Source organism: Neovison vison, chromosome 10 (genome assembly GCF_020171115.1).
Source record: "Neovison vison isolate M4711 chromosome 10, ASM_NN_V1, whole genome shotgun sequence".
NCBI classification, from domain to species: domain Eukaryota; kingdom Metazoa; phylum Chordata; class Mammalia; order Carnivora; family Mustelidae; genus Neogale; species Neogale vison.
In genome coordinates, this window is record NC_058100.1 from 1,902,837 (window position 1) to 1,924,238 (window position 21,402).

Sequence of the window (21,402 nt, forward strand, 5' to 3'; positions counted from 1 at the left end):
CTGGTGGGGGAGGGGTCGGGGGCGTGGTCCGGTGTGTGGGGCAGGAGCTCCAGGTCCGACTCCAGGATCTCGCGGCTGGACTGGTCTTCTTGGGGTCTGGGCCGAAGAGAAGTGGGGTGTAGCTAAGCTGGAGGTGGACAGCTGGGGTTTGTGGCCTGCTCCTGTCCCCTGTCAGCTGCGTGGCCTTGAGCAAGGCAGTTCACCCGCCCAGACCGCCCCATCCTCATGTGTATTGGGGGACATCAAGGTGCTCGCTCTGGGCCCTGCAAGGAGGCTTAGAGATGGTTAAGATAGCGATTTTGTGTGTGTGTGGGAGACCTTGCCTAGGTGTGAGGGTGAGGGGTTGGCTCTCTACTCCATTATCCGCCACCGCTTTGGCCTGGCTGGAGCCGTGAGGGAAGTCTGGCTCCGGCTCAGCGCCTCCTTAGGCTGGAGGGGGAGAGTGAGTGGGAGCTCTTCCACGCGTCCCCCAGCCCAGAGCTCGGTGCCTGGCAGACGCTTAAAGAACAGGTACAGGTACGTCCTTCCTTCCTCAAGGTTGCACTGATCATCTGTGCGTGACTCACTCAGCAACTCAGCACCTGTTGAGTACCAGGCCCCGAGAGCAGAGGATGAATGACGGGGACCTGCCCTCAAGACCTCACTATAAAGGGATTTCCAGACCTTGGCCTTGAGTCCCCAAATCACTCCCCCACCATACACCAGTCCCTAGACCCTCCTCCAAAGAGTCAGTCCTTCCCACTGCTGTGAGGGGAGCACAGCTGCCTCCCCAGTGTCCTGAGCCCCGGGTGAAGCCTCTCCCCTCCTCCCCTCCACCATCCACGATGATAGCCTAATGGCAAGATCTTCGCTTCCAGAGTCAGGCCAACCTGTGTCAGAATTCCAGTTCTGCTACTAACTAACCACAAGACCTTGGGCAGGTGGTTCTCAGCAGGAAGAGGTTTTGCCTCATGGAAAACGTTTGGCAACATCCAAAGGCCTTTTGGATTGGCTCAGCTGGTCGAGGAGGTGCTCCTGGCATTTAGTGGGTAGAGGCCTGGAACCTCCCACCCCCCATAACAAAGAAACCTCCAGCCCCAAATGCTGGGAGTGCCAGAGCTCGGAGGCCCCGCCTTAAGTGAAGAATTTAACTTTCCAGGCTTCAGTTTCCTCCTCTGTAAAACCGGGCTATTTCTAGTCTCTAGCCTGCGGAGCTACAGTGGGGGCTCACCAAGGTGGTCCCTCACAGCCCCCCCCCCCGCCTCTTCCCCTCTCCGTGCCTCCCCACTGTCCTTGACCTCAGCCCTGTCCCCTCACCGCCCATCCCCGGAGCAGCATCTGCCTCTGCGCCCCACTTGCCCCGCACTCCCGACTTCTTGCGTCTGGGGGCTCCCCTGCTCCTCGGCACCTTTGCCCAGGCTTCCTCTGAGGCACTGGGCCACCCCAGCACCTCCCACGCCTTCCACCGAAGTGGCATAAGAGAGCGAAGCGTGTCCTGGATTTGGCTCAGGCTGCTTGGTCCAGGCTGCGAGCTCAGCCAATTACTTAGAATCTAGTTTTGGGAAAGTGAGTCTCACTTTTGGGAAAGTGAGCGTCTCCAGCTGCGAGGGGGTTCTGTGGACCAAGCGGAGAATGTGCAGCGGTGAACTTGACTGGAAAAGTGTCACTCACTGTCCAGCATCGACCCACTGTGTGTCTGTATTTAAATATTTATCTATTTAAGTAATGTCTACACCCAAGGTGCGGCTCGAACTCATGAGCCTGAGATCCAGTGATGTGCGCTACTGACCACAGAGCCAGCCAGGTGTCCCCAACTCTGTATCACTTAATCACTGCAGCGTCCTTGTTTTATAGACCAGGAAAGGGAGGCCAGAGTCACACCCCTGAGAGCAGGGCCCCGGCGCACTCAGCTCAGGTAAGAAACTCTGAGCGCCTCCTGTGAGCCACATGTTAGGAACAGAGCAGGTGTTAGGGACACAGATGACCGAGACTTGGTCCCTCCTGTCTCTCACAGCACTTTTGGGAGGAAGGCTCATGGAGGAAGGGAGGCACAGCATGCCTTGTGCCCTTCTCCAGGGTCACTTCCTCAAGACAGGTGCCACCTCCACTGCCCCGGCCACGCCTTGGACTCACCCCTGTATTCTGATAATACTCATTAATGCTCCAGCTCTCGGGCCTCTGGCTTCCATCTGGAATTCACTATCCAGTCCAGAGTCCTCTGCTGCTCTACAGCTGCCACGCTTGCTCGTGCCTCTCCCTTGATCTCCCCACCAGTGGACACAGTAGTAGCCTTGCCTCTTCTAGGCACCTTGCCCATGTTGCAGGTGAGGAACGGAGGCCCTGAGAATCCAGTAGCAGACGGGTCACTGCACAGCGAGGAGGGAGAGGCAGGACTGGAACCTGGTCCCCACCCCGGGTCAGGTTCCCTCTTCTGGTCCTGGCCTCCTGTTTTCTCCTCCTGCTGCTTCTGGGACTGGGGATCTGTGGCCTAGTGGGGGTGAGAGCAGACTGATGGTATGGGAGTTAGGATCGAGGCCCACTTTGAAGTTTGGATTTAGGATTGAGGCTTTCAGTGCTGGTGGTAAGAAAGGGGAGACCCTTCGGAAAGAGCCTACAGTGAAATCTGGGCTAAGATTCCATCCCCCTCCTTTCTCCTGCCTCTTTTCCACAAAGATGAGGAACTCTGGTATAGGAAGGGTTAAGTGTGGTTTTGCTTCCCTGGCCAGGAAGGGAAGCTGGGCCTGTCTGGGACTGGGTGGGGCAGAGGGGGGGGCTCAGTGCCCGGAGGTGGGGGGGCCTGAGGCAGTGGGAACAGTATGAGCCCTGTCCCTCACGTTTCACTGGCTAACCCACCCCGCCTCCGCTCCTAGTTTGGGGAACAGAAGAGGGAGAAGCAGAACAAGACTTTTTGTTTTGTCTGGGAAGCTGAGAGTGGGGGCCACGCCCTGGGGGAGAGGGCCGCCTGGGGGGCTGGCTGTGTCCTGGATCCCTTGCTTGGGTGTGTCCTGGATGGTCACCATCACAGAGATGGGAAACTCAAGCATCCCCTCCACGGCTCCCCTCCATAAATACTCAGAGTTCCCATCCTAACGCCACTCCAACCCCTGTGTCCTCTGAGGCTGGGCTCCAGAACCCAGGGAAGAGGGCCCTCCCTGCTCTGCTTCCCTTTGCTATTACAGAAACCCTGATATCCCGGAGCTTTAGGCATTAGCAACGTAATTGAGTTTTCTGGGTTCTTCACCAGAGCAGAAGTCATGGGAGGCACAGGGGCAGGATGTGAACTCATGTGGGTTCTGGAGCCTGGGCCCTGCTGCCTCTTAGAGAGGGAAAGATTTGGGGACTCAAGGCCAAGGTCTGGAAATCCCTTTATAGTGAATTCTTGAAGGCAGGTTCCTGTCATTCTGAGGCCCTGTGAGCAGAGAATGAATGACGGGTTAGAGAGGAAGAGGCGGTGGGGGGCCGGGCTAGGATTGCTAGCGGAGGACAAGGCTGATCAGAGGAGTCCTTGGTGAGGCCTGGGGTGGGGACATCTGGGGATGTCCCCTGGGTGATCAGTGGCAAAGCCGACCTGGCCAGGGAGGTATGTAGTGATAAGGGCAGCTGGAGGGCTGTGGGGTCTCTGCTGTCCCAGCCCCCCAACACCGCCTCTCTGGCTGAAAGCAGGACAGAGACCCACCACTGGCTGTTCAGCCCCTGCCCTGCTCCCCCTTCCAGGCCCCTCTGGGAACCACAGGAATCTGGGACCGGGTGTCCCGGCAACGTGATGAGTGCACGCACAGCTCTGGTATCTGTTTTAAATTATCCGTTAAAATAAGTACAGTCTTGCAGTTGGCAGGGCGGGAGAGAAGGAGCAGAAAGGATGAAGGGGGTGGTGGGGACCTCCGCAGCCTCTTTTTCCAGTCACTTGGGTCTGAAGAAGGGGTGGGGATGGGTGCAAATGCCTGGGTCCTACTCCCGGCTTTCTGCGGGGGCCTGCAGCTTGGTGCTGGGGTCAAGGATCCCATGCTTGGCTTTGAAGGGTGAAGATGGGGCAGAAGATAGGAAAAGAGGGACCCCAAACTTCTGGCCTCTGCCCCAAAAATTGAGGGTTAAAGGAACTCAGGATCCAGAACTTCCCCGCAGCCCAGCTCCCCAGAGAGCTCGGCATTCCCTCCCCACCCCACCCTGGCACACTGCGATGCTGCTTTGAATGGGCTGCCCACATGGGGAGGGGGGTAGGGGTGACTCACTATTACTACGGGGAGGAAGGGGGGAGCCGGCGGTGGAAGAAGAGTGAGTCACCCCTATGGGCACCAGGCTCAGCCCTCCCCCACCTTTCCTGGATTGGCCTGCCTGACGCCCTCCCGCGCCTTCCACCCGCTTTCTCTTTTCCTCCTGCCCTTTGCCCACCCACTCCCAGCCTTTGGCTGGGCCTTCCTCCCGGGAAGGCCCGAGCCGGTGGGGGTAAGCTTGCGGCTGGGAGGGAGCCCTGGGAGGGGGCGGACCCAAGACGCGGGAAGCGCAGGGCCGAGCGGGAGCGCGGGCCGGGGTGGAGCCCACTCCGCCGCGCCCCGCGGTCCTCGCCTCTCCGCGCCGCCCCCTCGCCTCCCGCTGCGGCTGTGCGGCGGCCCCTTTAAGAGCGGCGGCCCCTCCTCCCACTCCCTAGACCTATTAGAGGCCGAGCCCGGCGTTGGTGACTCAGAGTGTCCGCGGGAGCGCCGCAGCGACAGCCGCGCGCCCAGGTCCCGAGGTCCGACAGCGCCCGGCCCAGAGCCCACGCCCGCCAGGAGCCCGCCGGCCCGCGCGCTCCGACCCCGAGCGGTCTCTGCCCTTCGGCCCGAGCACCGCGCCCTTCCCGGGACCTCTGCCCTGTGGGCAGCGCTGCCACCCTGCCGGCCATGGAGACCCCGTCCCAGCGGCGCGCCACCCGCAGCGGGGCGCAGGCCAGCTCCACCCCGCTGTCGCCCACCCGCATCACCCGGCTGCAGGAGAAGGAGGACCTGCAGGAGCTCAACGACCGCCTGGCCGTCTACATCGACCGGGTGCGCTCGCTGGAGACGGAGAACGCCGGCCTGCGCCTTCGCATCACCGAGTCCGAGGAGGTGGTCAGCCGCGAGGTGTCCGGTATCAAGGCCGCCTACGAGGCCGAGCTCGGGGATGCCCGCAAGACCCTCGACTCGGTGGCCAAGGAGCGCGCGCGCCTGCAGCTGGAGCTGAGCAAAGTGCGCGAGGAGTTCAAGGAGCTCAAAGCGCGGTGAGTGAGCGCAGGTGGCGGCGCGAGCGGGAGCCCAGAGGGTGGGCGGGCCGTTGCCCCGTCGGACTGCAGCCGCCGCCGGCCGATAGACTCGGCCTTATAGTCCCCTCCCTCCCCGGAACTGCCCCGGCGGGTGACTGGCAGTGCCAAGGGAAATTGTCAAGACGGGACAGAGAAGGGAGGGGTCTCTGGCAGAGGGCGGGGTGTCTAGGGAATGGTGGGGACATCGGGCCAAGTGGGGGCTGACGGCAGGCCCACAACTCTGTCCCTGTCCGGGCGGGGGTTGCAGGCCGACGGGAGCCAGGGGCGCTGCCCGTTCTAAAAAATCTGGGCTCTCAGGACACACTGGAGTGGGTGAAAGGGTCCTGTTAGAACTTTCTTGGCTGGCTTGGCACTGTGCCAGCTGTGCCCAGCCTATGTCTGGACACCTGGTGCCCATTAAGACGGAGCACCCCTGCTGGCAGTCACCCAGTGGGGCTGGAGAGAGGTTAGCCAGGCAGGAACGTGGAGGTGACCCCCTTGGCACAACTCTTTCCGGGGTTCCAAGAGTTGGGAAGCTTTCCTCCTGCTCCACTCGCCTGTCTGGGACCTTCTCTGGGCTCTGACAGGCCCTTCAGCAGGCCCCAGGAGCAAGGCTCCCCCGCAGCTCCCACAGCCCTTGGCCTGCTTGGCCCAGGAATGCAGGAGAGGGAGGGAGACAGAGGGCAGAGGCTCCCAGCTCCCTCCCGGCTCGCTCCCGGCTCAGGAAGTTGTGTTGCCTGTGCCCAGGTCTGGTGCACCAGCCTTGGCCTTCTGCCTGGTGTCTGACGCTGGGGGGGCCTGCTCCTCCCTGCCTCTCCTTCCTTGGGGTGAGCCACTCTCATTTCCCGGCCCCACTGAGCAATCTTTGCTGTGCCCGGTCCACTCAGCTACTGACTCTGTTTTGATCTTTGCCTTATGAAGCTGCTGGAATACAGGGACATTTTTGAAATCCAGCCGTTGGCCACTTCAAGCCCCTCCTACCTCACCCATCCCTGCCGCACCCTACCCCACCCTACTTGACTCCACCCTCTTTTCTCAAAAGGCCTTTGGAGCCTGGAAGTTTGGATCCTGGAGCTTGGAAGTAAAGCCCCAAGGATTTACTTTCCTCCTCCCCGTTCCCCTTTTCTCCAAGCCAAGGAGCACTGAAGGTGCTTGAGATCCTTGGGGTGGGCGGTGGGGGCCACGGCTTGACTTCCCTTCTTTCCCTGCCTTTCAGTCGTCTTCAAACTGGCTCTCCTCTGAGCCTCTCTGGATCCGGAGATCCAGATCTCGCCCTTCTCTTGGCCCTTCCTCTACCAGGCCCCTGGCCCCATGGGCGTGGCGGGTCTATCCCCTCCTGAAGACTGGGTGGGAACTGTGGCCGCAGACAGGGTCACTCACCGGGAGGCATTGTTGCCAGAGGCCACTCCTGTCTTTCTGCAGTAGTGACAGGAACAACTGAGCTAGCAGGACAGATGGGAAGCAAGCTCGGGGGATTGCCCAGAGCATCAGCGTGTTAGATTAGTCTGCCACTGCCCGTTCCCGCGAAGGGCATTCTCAGCGGGTGTTTTGTGGGGCGACACTGATCGGGAGACAGGATGAGGAGTCAGCCGTCCCTCGCTAACCCAGCCACGTCAGGCTGTCTCCCCAGCCTCGCGGTGCAGCTGTCCAGGCCTGGGACGCCAGGCGGGTGTGCACGCACGTGGGGCAGGGGCGGGGGCGGTGTGTGCCCGGGGTTATATTTAGCCATTTGCCTTTCTTCTCCCTCTCTGATGCTGGCTGGGGAGGCTGGGCTTCCGGAAGCGAGGGGTGGGTTGACACACCTGGATCTCGGGCTGCTGGGAGGCAGGTGGAGACGAAGCCTCGACTCGGGGTGTCCCCGTCTCTGTCCCCAGAGGAGAAGACTGGATTCCTTGCTTGTCTTTGTGTCCGCTGTGTCCAGGGCGAGAAGAGTAGAATGAAGAATTGGGGAGAGAAAGAAAGGCTTCGCCGTGACTCCTCCCATGAAAGCCTAGGGAGAAGGTGGTGTCTGGTTTAATGTTTAATGAGAGCGCAGAGGTCAGTGCCAGGCGTCTGGTTGGGGTGCGGAGCTCTCTGTAAGAACCCGTGGCAATCCCTGGCCCAGTCTGGTACCTTGACCACACCCAGGGCTTTGGGGCGTCCTCTGGTTGGGCTGGGTAATAGGCCCCAAGCAGAAGCAAGCACCCCCCCACACATTCTGTCTATGCTGGAGTCTAACGTGTTTGGACAACTAAGCATGGGAGTATGGGGAGCTGAAAACACCAGGGAAAGCCCTCCTGGGGTCCAGGCTGAGAGCTGGGCCCCAACCCAGCAGGACAGCTGGGCCGCTGACTCAGATGCTGTCCCCCTCCTCCCTTCCACCCCGGTGGCTTTAGAAGAGACAGAGGGACAGCACATGTCTCAAAGGGAGGGGGGCGTGAATGCCGCACTCTCCCCGCACTCCCCAAGGCATCCTGGGAGCTTTCCGTGGGACCCCTGCTGGAGGTCTGGGGCCGCGGTGCCACAGGTGGGTGCGGAGCGGAGTCCGGGGCCACAGCACGGGGCTGAGGTCTGCGCCTTCCCACGTGGAAGTGGAGGAAGGCCGAGTCGGAAGTGGGGAGATCCTGGGCCCGCAAAGCAGAAGCTCCTCTTCCCCCAGGACAAGGCTGGGTGTTTGACAACTTCCTGTATTGTCTGCTCCAGTGCGGGCCCCAGGAGGCCGGGCAGGGAAGCAGAGGCCCCGGCTGGTCCCAGCGCTCAGTGGGGCAGAGGCTTGTCTGGTCACAGAGCAAAGGGGTCGCGTCAGGACTTGAGCATAGGCCTCCCCAGTTCCAGTTCAGGGCCTGCGCCACAGGAGCCGACTTCTCTGGCTTAGAGGGCAGGGTAGGGTCCGGAGGGCGGGGCGTGGTGGGGCAGCGGAGGCTCAGTCCCCCGTCTGCAGGTGGCACTCGGACCAGCAGGGCCAGCAACGCCGCCATGCTGTCCTGTCCTGCCAGGGTCTGCGGGTACCCAGCCTTTGCTCTGCCCTGTACCTGGAGAGACCCAAGACCCTGCCAGGCCGGGGCCCCTAAGACAGAGCTCTGGAGGGCTGGGGGTTCCTGTCTTGGGACTTGGCCCCGGAAGTGTCTACTTGGATGAAGGACGCCGTACCCTCTGGCAGAGATCAAAGGGAACAGGGATGGAGGCCTTTGAGGAAACCTGGGCCCCTGTTCTCACCTGAGGGAGCCCCGGTGTTCTCTCTCGCTGGCCCCCCGCCCCTGTCCCTGAAGTCTACATTCTGCTTTGAGGCAGTGAAGGGGCAGCTAAGCTCACGGACTGAGCACTGCGTGAGGAACCCAAAAGGGACAAGAGACCGCAGCTCCCACGGGGCTTCCTGAGTGCCTTCCTGTGATCACAGGCCCGGCCGGTCCTTCCCCCAGTCTCTATTCTGAGACTTGCCCATGTGTGGGCAGTGCCCCTCGTCCCCCCCCAGTACTCCCCACCCTCCCTCCGCCGGGATTCAGTAGTTCAGTGTCAGGGATGAAGCCAGGGACAGCTGGGAGAACAAGTGGGCGGCAGGGCCTTCACCTCCCAGCTGGGCCTCTGCCCCTCCCCCAGAGGAGGCACTCCTCTCTGGGCCCCTTACCCTGTCTGGCTCAGAGGCCTAGCACTAGGGCAGTGCCCCCCTAGTCCCGCCTCCTGGAGCCCCAGGGTCCTGGAAGAGACGCGGGCCAAGCTCTGATGTTCTCGTCCGGAGAGTGGTTGCAGAGGCTCCTGTCCCCTAACGAGGCGGCCACCAGCAAAATGACAGCCCGCACGAGGCCGCAGGAACAGCCCTGGGCCTCGATGCCCTTTTCCCTAGGCTTGGTCCTGCTGCCACACTGCTGTGTGACCCTGAGCCAGTCACCTTCCCTCTCTGGATTTCCCCAGCTGTGGAATAAAGGGGTGAGAGCAGGAGGTGTCCAGAGATCCCTCAGGTTCCAAAGTAGCACAGGGACCCACCACGTGAGAACACAGTCCTCCAAAGCACCAAGCCATAAATGTTATAAGCTATAAATGTTAAAATCAAACATACTTAATGTGAACATAATTAACAGCCAATGGTGTTCTCATAGAAATGCTTCCCACGAGCTGCGGAAGGCAGAGCGCAGACACGCTTCTCTGTTGTCAGAGGTTGTGTGAGCAGTTCACGGTGGTGACATTACACTCTCGGTTCAGGCTTTGTTTTTATTGCTGGTAAGAAGGGACACTTCGTGGTCACGCGTCTGCTTCCAGGACAGTGGGAAGGGCCATGTTCTACAGGACGGGCTGAGGGCCACAGGCCCGTGCTGGGCTGGCAGGGACTCCCGGGGGTGGGGGGGCGCTGTTACCCGCAGACGTGCGGCTGACCTTGGGCTGCCCACCCATTTCCCTTCCCTTCCTGCACCCACTCCGGCTCCCCCAACCTGAGGTCGGGCTGTGAGGAGGACTTGGAGGGGGACAGAGTTTGGGAAGGGGGGGCAGGTGGGGGTGCTCCCTGTCCGTGTGTGGGAGAGGAAGCCGGGATTAATTCTGGCTGGGATCCCGGGCCCAAGGCAGGAGCTGAGTCACGGTAGAGGGCAGCGTGAGGGTGGACAGGAGACCCTGAACTTGCTCAGTCTGAGAAGGAAGGGCTGGGGGGGGCCTTTTTCTGAGGGGGACCGTGGATGTTCTTGCCCAGCGGCAGCAAGAGGGAGGAGGGCGGGACTAGCACGGGGGACAAAGGGAGGGGACAGAACACAGGTGTCCCTTTAGGGCTGGATCAGAGGAGCTAGGGACCCTCCTAACAAGGGGCCTGGTTTCTGGGGGGTGGCAGGGATGGGGATTTCCAGGGCCCCCCTTCTCCTGGGGTTCTAAGCTGGCACCTGGAGCTGGAATGCGGTGGGACCAGAACTCCTAGGTCCTCCCACTTCCTTTCCTGATCTTGGGGTGTGGCTCCCACCCCCTCTTGCTGTCATGGGGTTAATAAGCAGAAGCCACCAGGGGGAGGGTTCATGCATCCTAAAGAAGGGACTTCTGAGTCAGCTTCTTGTGGGGGAGCCCCTAAATGCCCTTCCCTTTGCTGGTGGCCTCCCTCCCCCTGGACATTCCCCACACCCCTGCTTTTGGTCTAGCCCCAGGCCTCAGCCGTGCATTGCCGTGACAAGGCAGGAGGGACTGCTAGAGAGATAGGCCAAGAAGAAGGAAAGGGGAGTTGGCAGGGACCTTGCGGGAGCCGTTGGTCAGGAAGCCAGCTGCCTATCGCACAGGACCCCGGGGCCCAGCCTCTGGTTGCGGGCGCCTCCTGCCTCCTGTCTCGGTACAATGCCACGTTGATACACCCAGCAGCTGTGACTCAGGCCTGGCCCCCCGCCAGGCCCAGCGCCTCTGCTGGAGTTGCGTCTGAACATGTCCACAGGCCTCCCAGCCCTCCTGTCAGCGCCAGTCCCTCCCCCTGCCCCCCGCCTGGAGTCACCACCTGGCTTTGTCTAGGGTGGGGGACAGTTGGAGCCCCGCGGCTCTGGACAGGGATCTGAGGGCCTCCAACCAGGCAGAAGCGGTGGTGTCACACCCAGGAGAGGCCTGGGGAGGCAGAGCCGCGCCCGCACCTGTGTGGGGAGGTCCAGGTGGGGTCCACCCCAGGGGCCCACCTGTGCTCTCTGGCTACGAGGTGCTCAGAAGGCTCCGGGGCCTGGCAGGGCCGGGAACACCCCTCCCCCACAGTTCTGCTCCTGAAGGTCTCTCTGCCCGCGAGGACTGGTACCTGGAGGCCCACATGTCCTGTCTCCCCACAACCCGCCCTTACTAGAAAGCGGCGGCCGACCCACAGCCCAGCCGCACAGCCCAGTGGTGGGGACCGTCCAAGCCCGTGGCTTCGCACACCGTTTGGGCGCCATGACTCTCCTGGGGAGGCCGGGGGAGCACGCGTCCCAGGCTTGCTTCCCCGGGGGCCTGAGTGCCGCTCTCTGCGTGCCCCCCACAGGCCCCCTTGGGGTGCCCCACTGGCATTTTGGGGGCTCTGTCCCCATCTGATGTGAGTGTCCTCAGGTGACCCCATGGGCAAACCTTCCCTGGTCCAGGGCTCGGTTTTCCCAGCTGTGACCACGCAGGGATTGGCCGAGGAGGAGGAGGCCCGGCCTGCAGGCATTCGAGGCACAGACGGGAAAAGCCCCGGATGGAAGTGGACAGAGCGTCGGTCGGCCAGGGCAAAAGCAGCCGCAGAGCACGTGGTGGTGGCGCTGGGGGTAGACCAGAGCGCCAGGGCAGGGCTGAGGCCATGCAGCCGTCGGGGTGGGCTTGGAGAGACAGAGGGAAGGAAGGACAGATGGCAAGGGGGGAGCTGCTGGAACAAAGGGGGGGGTGGCCAGGGGAGACACCCTCGCTGGCAGGAAGCGGGCTTGGGCCCCGTCTGGAGTCCTGGAGGGAAGGGAAGAGCTGCCTGAGGCCCACACCCCCGCCCTGCCCTTCCCTGCCCTGCCACAGGGGGCGCCCTTCACAGCGGGGGCTCAGAGACCCTGCCCGCCCCTCCCCTCCCTCCTGTCCTGGGGTTGCCCAGCCATGGGGAACTCTGTGTGCAGGTGAGCTGAGGGGCCCAAGGGGACCAGGGAGGGATCCCCTGCAGGGCTGGGCGGCTCCTCAGGGACCCCGTGGCCATGTTCCCCTCCCCCTCCCAAGTCTGAGGGTGGCCTGGGATCTCTGTGCCCCTTGCTTCTTCCTCAGGCCCCGGGGGGAGGAAATGAGGGCCTCCCCCGCCCAGCCTAGCAACGGGTCCCAAACAGGCCTGGGCGGCCTGGCTTCCATATCTGGCATCGGAGCCGGCTGAGGAGGGTGACTCAGTGGGCGGGCCAGCACCTGGCCTGGGGCCCACCCGCCCCCGAGCTTCCCTACCCTGAGGCCTCGGCCCTGCGGACCCCGGGCCCCTGCAGACCCCCGGCCTCGGGCCCCAGCTCTCCGCACGCTGCCCGCCCCAGCCCACTGTCTCTGTCCGGTCGAGGGATCTGCCAGCTGTGAGACGAGGCGGCAGCAGGACGCCGGGCCCTGCTGGCCTCTGGACGCGAGGGCTGGGGCAGGATGTGGGCAAAGTCAGGGTCTCCCCTGTGGGTGCTAGAGGATTTCCCGACCCCTGCCCGGCATTGTCCCCCCAGGGTGAGTCACTTGCAGCCCCGTTCCCGCCCTTCTCTGCGTCTGGGCCGCCCCACCCACCGCTTGCCACCAGCCCCAGGGGCCCTGGCACCTGAGGGGCTGACCACCTGGCCAGGGTCTGTTCGGGGGTCCCTGCTGGGTCTAGGCAGGCAAGGGGCCTGGCTTTGCACCGTCCCAGCCGTTTCCTGGAGTGGGCACGTGGCTCCCCGGCCACACAGCGCCTGGGGGCTGAGTCATGAGCTGTGGGTGGCTGACAGTGTCCCACACATGGGGGCTCTCCACCCCACATGAGGAAACCGCCAGCGCCCCCCTCCCCTCCCTCTTTGCCGGTGGTTGCGGCTGCCATCGCCAGGACAGGATGGAAAGGCTCATCGCCTCCTTGCTGCTTCAAGGCTGTGCTAGGGGCCGCTCTGCTGCAGGTCTGCTGCTGCCCCGTAGACGTGGACGTGACCCTCCGTGCCTCGGCGTCCTCAGTGACACGGGGAGGGCGCCGGCTCGTGGGCCGCTGTGCAGACCAAGGGAGCGAGCATGGACCCTTAAAGCAGTGGCCACTGCGTGACGGGCGCCCAGGCCTGCTGGCTGCCGTCGCCTTCCTCTGATGAGCGTTGTTACCCACACCGCCGTTGCGGGGAGCCGTGGGCGCCGGGAGCCCCGCAGACCGTACGCTGGCAGAGGGCAGCCGCTGGCCCCTCTGCCCTCAGCCCGGGTCCTGCGCCACGGCGGGCAGGCTGGATCCCCGCAGAAGGCCTTGGGAGCCAAGGCAGGGGTCCCCCACAGCGGGATTGAGTGTGACCCCGGTCCTGGGCTACTGCCGCCTGCAGGCCCTTCACTTGGGTCCTCTGTGCCTAGTGTCCTCGTCTGAGAGCAGGGGCCTGCGCTGGCCCCCCGCGAGCCCCTCCCAGTCCTCTTGGCCCAGAGCGGCTGTAGCACCGCCGGCCGCGGGTGTAGAGGCCTCTGCGGGGCTCTGGAGCGGGCCCAGGAGCTGCCGTCTGGGGCCACACGGCTTCACTTTACCGGCGGTTTCTTCTTGGTTCCTCCCCCTGCCGCTGGCTCAGCTTCGGAGAAGTTCTGAAGTCATGGAAAGTTGGGGCTGTGTTCCCAGCCAGGGGCTGGGCCGGATGGCAGCCAAAACCTGAGCTGGGTTTTGACTTTATTTTTAGCTTTTCTGGCTGCGTCGGAGGAGGGGAGACATCCTCCAGGCCTGGACGGGCCTCTGTGCGCGGGAGACGGACGCTGCCCCATCAGAGGGCTTGTTCTGGGGTGTGGCCGGCCGCCTGGCCCAGCGCCTCCAGGGGCGCCCTCTCTAGGTCTTTGCGTCCCCCGACCCCAGCTGGGTGTCACCGTGTCCCCCTCCTGGTAGGGCCCTGCTAGAGACCAGTGACCCCGTTTGGAAATTCCTGGGCGGTGGCAGGAGTTCGCCCCCGTCTGGGCTGCGCCCTGCACAGTTTCGTCAAGGCTCCCTCGGCCTCGCAGGGAAAGGCTGGGTCTCTTGGAGCGAACGGCTTTTGCCGAGGAGAAAAATGTTGAAGGGCCACTCTTCTTGCTTCCAGGACAGAAGTCCCCCACCCCCGCCCACGTTTGGTTTTCCTTTCCCTTTAGTCTCTGGCTCGGGCTCAGGACAGAGGAGTTCCATGAGGGCAGCTGGGCCCAGGCCCTGGGCTCCTTCCTCCAGGCGCTGCTGCTCTCTCTCACCACCTATTGCAAAGTTCTTGGGTTTCCCAGAGGTTTGGACCCCTCTGTGTCTCTGAGTCACTATCTAGCAAACATAACTGGGGGCCCAGAAAGAGAGGGAGGTGACAGCGAGAGCCACGTTTATCTGGTTACTTGGCTAAAGCTTCGCCCAGCTGGAGGGGTACGGAGGTTCAAACCTGGAGACCCAGGGGCCACATCTGGAGCCAGATGCTGAGGGTTGCGGCCCAAGGACCAGGCTTAGCATTCTCTCCTGCTCTGACAAGGCCTGGAGGGCGGGCGGCAGCTGGAACCCCTGTGCTTGGCCCGGATCAGGGGACCCAGACTGGGTATGAGAAGGGGTGGGCTCAGTACCACGCTTTGCTGTCCTCCTGCCTGAGTTTTAAACCATCCCTGATGTGTAAAAGGGGCTAGGAGAGGTGGCCCATCCCTTTGGGGCCCAAGGTGCAGTAGGGAAGCATGGACCCCAGGGCTGGAAACCTGGCTGTCTGGGCCCCTGTAGGGAGGGAGGCCTGGCCCAGTGGAGAGTGGGTGGAGTCAGGGAGAAGGTTAAGGCCTTGGGGCGCCTGGGTGGCTCAGTGGGTTAAAGCCTCTGCCTTCAGCTCAGGTCACGGTCTCAGGGTCCTGGGATCAAGCCCCACATCGAGCCCCACATCGGGCTCTCTGCTCAGCAGGGAGCCGGCTTCCTCCTCTCTCTCTGCCTGCCTCTCTGCCTCCTTGTGATCTCTGTCTGTCAAATAAATAAATAAAATCTTAAAAAAAAAAAAAAGGTTAAGGCCTTGTGTGGGAAGGGGCAGGAGACAAAGGTGGCCCTGTCTCTTTGGGAAGGAATGGGAGGAGAGAGAGGGAAAGGCATTCATCTCCTGGGATTGCTTTTGCCCTTGGCCCCAGGCACGTTCCTGAGCACTGAGTCATGGGAAGGGTGGAGAAGCAGGAAGGGGGTTTGGGGGACCTTGGGGAAAGTGGGAGTCCAGCCCCAGGGGCAGGCCTATGCCAACAGACCAAGAGCAAGGATGCCCTCTCCTGGCACTTCCCGGGACAGGCGGGCCGGCCGGGCAGGCCTCTGGGAGGTGACTTGTGGCTCCCCGCTGGAGCCAGGTTCTCCTTGGGACACGGACTTCTCCTCCTAAGCCCACTCTTCCCTTGCTTCCTTAGCAACACCAAGAAGGAGGGCGACCTGATGGCCGCCCAGGCCCGGCTGAAGGACCTGGAGGCTCTGCTTAACTCCAAGGAGGCCGCCCTGAGCACCGCGCTCAGCGAGAAGCGCACGCTGGAGGGAGAGCTCCATGACCTGCGGGGCCAGGTGGCCAAGGTGAGGCCAGCCTCCGGGGCCGCTGTGACCCTGCCTCCCCCATGGCCAAGAGCAGGCCACTCTACTCCCCCTGCCGGCCCCCGGCCCCCCTTCCCCTCCGTATCGCAGCCGCCTCTGCTTGCGGGTATCCTGCAGCGGCGATGCCAGACCGCCCGTCGCTGGGAGCCCAGCCGGCTCAGGGGCTAGAGCGTGCGAGTCCAGATCTCGGGGTCGCAGGGTGGAGCCCCACATCGTCCGTAGAGCTTAACGTTCATAAATGAAAGAGCCCCCAGCCGCATCCACGTAACTGTGTAAGGAGTCGTGCCTGGCCCCCATCCCGCCTGGTTTGGCTGTGCCGTCAGAGAGCCACGCTCCCTCTGGACATCACAGCCTGGGCTGGTAGTGGGGGTTCATCACAGACGGGATGCAGGCACGGGTATGGTTGTACTGACTTTCAAAACCCCCCACCATCCGTGCTCCCTCCCATCTCCCACCCCAGGCTAGGGACGGAATCCAGGAAGCTGGCTGGCGCAGCTCCTCCGATCAGAGCATGGGCACAACCAGCGTCAGCTGCCCAGCTCCCGCCGTGGGCCCTGTCCCCTCCCAGGCCCTGCCACAGCAGTGTGCCGGACAGACGCAAGAGTCCAGCAGGCTGACTGCCAAGCCCGGGCTGGGCCATTGCCCTCCGGGCCTCCCACCTCCAGCCCCTCCCTGCACCACTCAGGCCTTCACACCCCCAGGCCTTTGCACAGGCTCTCTTCCGCGCCCTGGCCATGGCAGTGCCCCCCACCCCCCTGGGCACACTTCGGTTTCTTGCCCCGTGCTCCTCTGTACTTTGGACACCCCCCTTCAGAGCACTTCCTGAGCTGTGCCCGGGAGGGATGCGAGTACCTGTCCGGAGCGGTTTCTGTGGGTGACGGGACACTGTGACCTCGGTGACCGCGGAGGCTCTCCGTCCCCCGGACCTGTGTCTGCACACGTGAAGGGGTGTGCCGGACAGACACTCGGCTTCCTTGTGGCTCTGATGTTCCACGGCCCGTCTCCCTGACCTCTGCCCCCTTTCTCCCAGCTCGAGGCGGCGCTGGGCGAGGCCAAGAAGCAGCTGCAGGACGAGATGCTGCGGCGTGTGGACGCTGAAAACCGGCTGCAGACCCTGAAGGAGGAGCTGGACTTCCAGAAGAACATCTACAGCGAGGTGGGCGGGCTCTGTGGGTGCGGCCGCGGCGCTGGGGCTGCGCTGGGTGCCGGGCGCCGGCCTGGCCCGCCGGCCTGCCCTGTGCTCGTTGGGGTGGGGGGGGGGGGACGTCCAGCACCCAGACCCCAGGCGAAAGGAGGGTGACAGGGCCTCCGCTCAGGCGTAGGATCGGGCAGGGGGCTTGGCCACCCCGGCCTCAGCCTCCAAGGACCGGGTCCCATCTCGGGTCGCCCCCAGGAGCTGCGTGAGACCAAGCGCCGCCACGAGACGCGGCTGGTGGAGATCGACAACGGGAAGCAGCGGGAGTTCGAGAGCCGGCTGGCGGACGCGCTGCAGGAGCTGCGGGCCCAGCACGAGGACCAGGTGGAGCAGTACAAGAAGGAGCTGGAGAAGACCTACTCCGCCAAGGTGCTGCCCCCGGCCACCTCCCCGCCCCCTCCCCCCGCCCCGGCTCCCTCAGCCTCGGCCCGGCCTGGACGGCGCCGCCGCGGGCAGCGCCCTGACCCTGTGCTCTCCCCTGAAGCTGGACAACGCCAGGCAGTCGGCGGAGAGGAACAGCAACCTGGTGGGCGCCGCGCACGAGGAGCTGCAGCAGTCCCGCATCCGCATCGACAGCCTGTCGGCCCAGCTGAGCCAGCTGCAGAAGCAGGTGCCCCCGCCGCCCTCCCGGGACGGAGCCTTCTGGGGCGGGGGGACACAGTGTGCCCTGGGGCCCCAGCCTGACTGGGGAGCCTGGGATTCAGAGTCCGTGACCTGGTCTGGCCTGTGTGACCTGCGCTCCACAGAGCCTTGGTTTTCCCTTTTTTTTTTTTTTTAAAGATTTTCTTTATTTGAGAGAGAGAGAGAGCATGAGAAGGGGAGGGTGAGAGGGAGAAGCAGACTCCCCGCAGAGCAGGGAGCCCGATGCGGGACTCGATCCCGGGACTCCAGGTCATGACCCGAGCTGAAGGCAGCTGCTTAACCCACTAAGCCACCCAGGCGCCCCTTGGTTTTCCCTTTTGAAAATGGAGGCGCCTCTTACCCTGCGCGAGGCTCAGTGCTGCGGCCGGCTGTGCGTTTGTGGCCGGAGGAAGCAGGTTCCAGTCCCAGAACGAGAGATTTCAGTTCAATACAGGGAAGGTTTTGGGGAAGCCAGCCAGGCCACGTGAGAGCCCCCAGCAGGCCCTGGTGGGGGGCCGGAGAGCCGGGATAGAGTCGGGGGGTGGGCACCGCTTGTCCGAGCTCCCAGACCCTGGGAGCTCCCCTGACCCCGGCTTGCTCGCCCAGCTGGCGGCCAAGGAGGCGAAGCTGCGGGACCTGGAGGACGCGCTGGCCCGTGAGCGCGACACCAGCCGGCGGCTGCTGGCCGAGAAGGAGCGGGAGATGGCGGAGATGCGGGCGAGGATGCAGCAGCAGCTGGACGAGTACCAGGAGCTGCTGGACATCAAGCTGGCCCTGGACATGGAGATCCACGCCTACCGCAAGCTCCTAGAGGGCGAGGAGGAGAGGTGGGTGGGGAGGAGCCCAGGGCGGGCCATGGGGGGGCGTGTGGCCCACCGCCGGCGCTGACAAGGCCCCCTGTGTCCCCTTGCCAGGCTGCGTCTGTCCCCCAGCCCCACCTCACAGCGCAGCCGGGGCCGCGCCTCCTCCCACTCCTCCCAGACACAGGGGACCGGCAGTGTCACCAAGAAGCGCAAGCTGGAGTCGTCCGAGAGCCGCAGCAGCAGCTTCTCCCAGCACGCCCGCACCAGCGGCCGCGTGGCCGTGGAGGAGGTGGACGAGGACGGCAAGTTCGTGCGGCTGCGCAACAAGTCCAGCGAGGTGGGCCTGCAGGCCGGGCTCGGGCTGGGGCTGGGGCTGGGCTCGGGGAGGGAGGAGCTGCAGCAGGAGGGGATGGCCCTGGGACCGCGGGCTGCCCCTCCCAGAGCCAGACCAGGGCCAGGCGTCGCTCCACTGGCTGCGGGACCCTGGGCGAGCAGCTAAACCCCAGCATGCCCGGTACCTCGCTCTTCTCCCTGGTGGGGCCCAGCCCAGGTGCCGGAGCAAGATGGGCCGGGGAGCCCGAGCGCGCCTCCCCCACCTTCCCCTTCCCTTCCTTCCCGGCAGGACCAGTCCATGGGCAATTGGCAGATCAAGCGCCAGAATGGAGATGACCCCTTGCTGACCTACCGCTTCCCGCCGAAGTTCACCCTGAAGGCTGGGCAGGTGGTGACGGTGAGTGGCAGGGTCCCCTGGGGCGACCTTGGGTGGGGCGGGGCTGGTCTGAGGCTGGGCACGATGGACTGAGTGCCCTTCTCTAACCCTGCCTCCCCAGATCTGGGCTGCAGGCGCCGGGGCCACCCATAGCCCCCCTACCGACCTGGTATGGAAGGCGCAGAACACTTGGGGCTGCGGGAACAGCCTGCGCACGGCCCTCATCAACTCCACTGGGGAAGTGAGTATGTTGCGGGCCGGCCTCCGGCTGGACCAGCCTCCCCCAGAGCTGGACCCAGCAGCACCCAGCCCCGGGGGACCTAGCTCCCTCCCGGTCGGCCCCGGGCCCCAGACTCTGCCCAGCTGGCAGACCCGGGGTGCCTCCTCCAGCGGCCTAAGGCAGGGAAGATAGACAGCAGGGTGGATAAAGGCAGGAGCACACTCCTCTCACACACACACACACACACACACACACACACACACCCGCCGAGCCTGCCAGGTCCCTCTGGAGAAGGAAAGTCCCTCGGCTCCAGCGCCACAGGGGGGGGGTCACTGGGAGTGAGAATGCCCGTGCCCCGCCCCGGCTCTGACCCCTGACCCCTGGTACCTGGTGCCCCGTCCCTGGCAGGAGGTGGCCATGCGCAAGCTGGTGCGCTCGGTGACGGTGGTCGAGGACGATGAGGACGAGGACGGAGAGGACCTCCTCCATCACCACCATGTGAGTGGCAGCCGCCGCTGAGGCCGAGCCCACGCCCCGGTCTTCCGCCAGGCCTCTCCTTGCCAAAAATCTTCTCATTAAAGAATGTTTTGGAACTTCACACGCTGCCCTGGCTCTTCTTCTCTCCTCCCTGTACCTTGAACAGGGAGCCCAGGTGTCTGGGTGCCCTCGGCTGGGAAGGAGCGGGAACGTCTGCTGCCGTGGGGTGTTCCCGCGGGAGCAGCGGACTGGGTCTGGATGTGTCTCCCAGGAAGGGGACAGGAGGACAGATGCGGGCGCCTGGCCCTGCCTCTCTCCCCCCACTCCTGTCGCTAGCATTTCCTTTCTCTTGCCCTTCCAGTTGCATGCGCCCCGTTTCTCCTTCCTGCAAGAACGTTCTCTTCCCAACCCCCAGCCCCGTTTTCTTTGCATGGCTGCTGCCCTACGAGCTCGCTCACTCTCCTCTCCCTCATAAGCTTCGAGTGGCTGGGACAGGGTCCAGGCACAGCTCCAGTTCCCGGTCCCCAAGTCTTCCTGACCCTCTGCTCCCCCACGGCTTCCCCTCCTCCCAGCAGGGGCCCTCCACTGGGGCCCCCAAGCCCAGAGCCCGCCTTTCTGCCTGGTGGCGGTGCGCACCGGAGCGCAGAGCGGGGGCTGGGCCCAAGCGCACAGTCCGGGGCTCGCCTGTCCCGCCTGAGCCTTGTCTTCCTCCTCAGGGCTCGCACTGCAGCAGCTCGGGGGACCCGGCTGAGTACAACCTGCGCTCGCGCACGGTGCTGTGCGGGACGTGCGGGCAGCCCGCCGACAAGGCCTCTGCCGGCAGCGCGGGCGCCGCGGTGGGCGGATCCATCTCATCCGGCTCCTCGGCCTCCAGTGTCACGGTCACCCGCAGCTACCGCAGTGTAGGGGGCAGTGGGGGTGGCAGCTTCGGGGACAATCTGGTCACCCGCTCCTACCTCCTGGGCAACTCCAGCCGCCGCACCCAGGTGAGTCCCCGCTTTGCCTGCACACCTGCCAGCAGGGGCCGCGGGTCCTTGAGGGTTAGGCCAAGGGGGCCCTGTGGAGGGGGGAGGCCTTCTCTTCCGCAGCCCGGGGGAGTGGGAGCCTCCTCCCCCAGCCCAAGGTCCCAACTGGTGGGCTCCTGCACCCTGCCCCTCCCGTCTGAGCCCCAGACTGGAGGGCGGGGGCGGGGCCAGGGGCAGGGGGGTGGGGGCCACAGGCTGCTGCTCACACCGCTCCCCTCTCCCTTCTCTCTCTCAGGGCCCCCAGAACTGCAGCATCATGTAATCTGGGACCTGCCAGGCCGCGTGGTGGTGGAGGCCTCCCGCTTCCACCCCACCTCTCTTGGACCCCCGCCCTGCACCTCGTGGGACGGGGCTTGAAGCCAAAGAAAAGTACCCCTTTGGTTTTCTTCTTCTATTTTTTTTTTTTTTTCTAAAAGAAGTTATTTTCTACAGTGGTTTTATACTGAAGGAAAACACAAGCAAAAAAAAAAATCATCTATGTCAATCTCCCCTTGCTTTTCCCTGCCTCCCGGAACTCTTTATCTGCCTTAAAACCAAAGAGGGCTTCTTCCAGAAGCCAAGGGAAAGGGATGCTTTTACGGAGCCCACTTTCTGCTGCTCCGCTCTGCCTGCTGCGCGCACCCCGGGACCCTGTGAACATGGTGCCTGAGAGCAGGTGTGGAGTCTTCTCTGCCGGCCTCTGAGGGAGGAGGGCTGAGCCAGGCCCCTGGCCACCCCATCCTTGCACTCTACCTGGCTGAGGCTCCGCAGTCTGCCCCGCCCCTGCCCCACCCCTGCCCCAGCCCCGGGGTGACTTGGCTGCCCAGTACCAGCTACACTTGCTTTTGCTGTATTTTATTTAGACAAGAGATGGGAATGAGGTGGGAGAAGGGGAAGAAAGGTTCTTTGAGCCTTCCTCATCTGGAAGCTGGAAGCGTGGGCTCTGGAGGTCAAGGTCACGTGGGTGCAGGAGAGTAGGGAGAGGGAGGGTACTAGAGAGGGTGGGAGCCAGCTGTGGCCCCA

General features: G+C 63.8%; 1 protein-coding gene across 1 annotated transcript; it reads left to right on the plus strand.

Annotated features, from left to right (window-relative positions):
- The first annotated feature begins 4,557 nt into the window (after nucleotides 1-4,557).
- LMNA (lamin A/C) lies at nucleotides 4,558-20,884 on the plus strand. Its single transcript, XM_044266557.1, has 12 exons — nucleotides 4,558-5,212; nucleotides 15,176-15,332; nucleotides 16,381-16,506; nucleotides 16,744-16,914; nucleotides 17,030-17,155; nucleotides 17,773-17,993; nucleotides 18,081-18,306; nucleotides 18,592-18,699; nucleotides 18,800-18,919; nucleotides 19,307-19,396; nucleotides 20,092-20,361; nucleotides 20,636-20,884. Exons 1-12 carry the CDS (start codon nucleotides 4,857-4,859, stop codon nucleotides 20,660-20,662), a joined length of 1,998 nt encoding a protein of 665 aa, XP_044122492.1. The 5' UTR covers nucleotides 4,558-4,856; the 3' UTR covers nucleotides 20,663-20,884.
- Nucleotides 20,885-21,402: the final 518 nt, after the last annotated feature.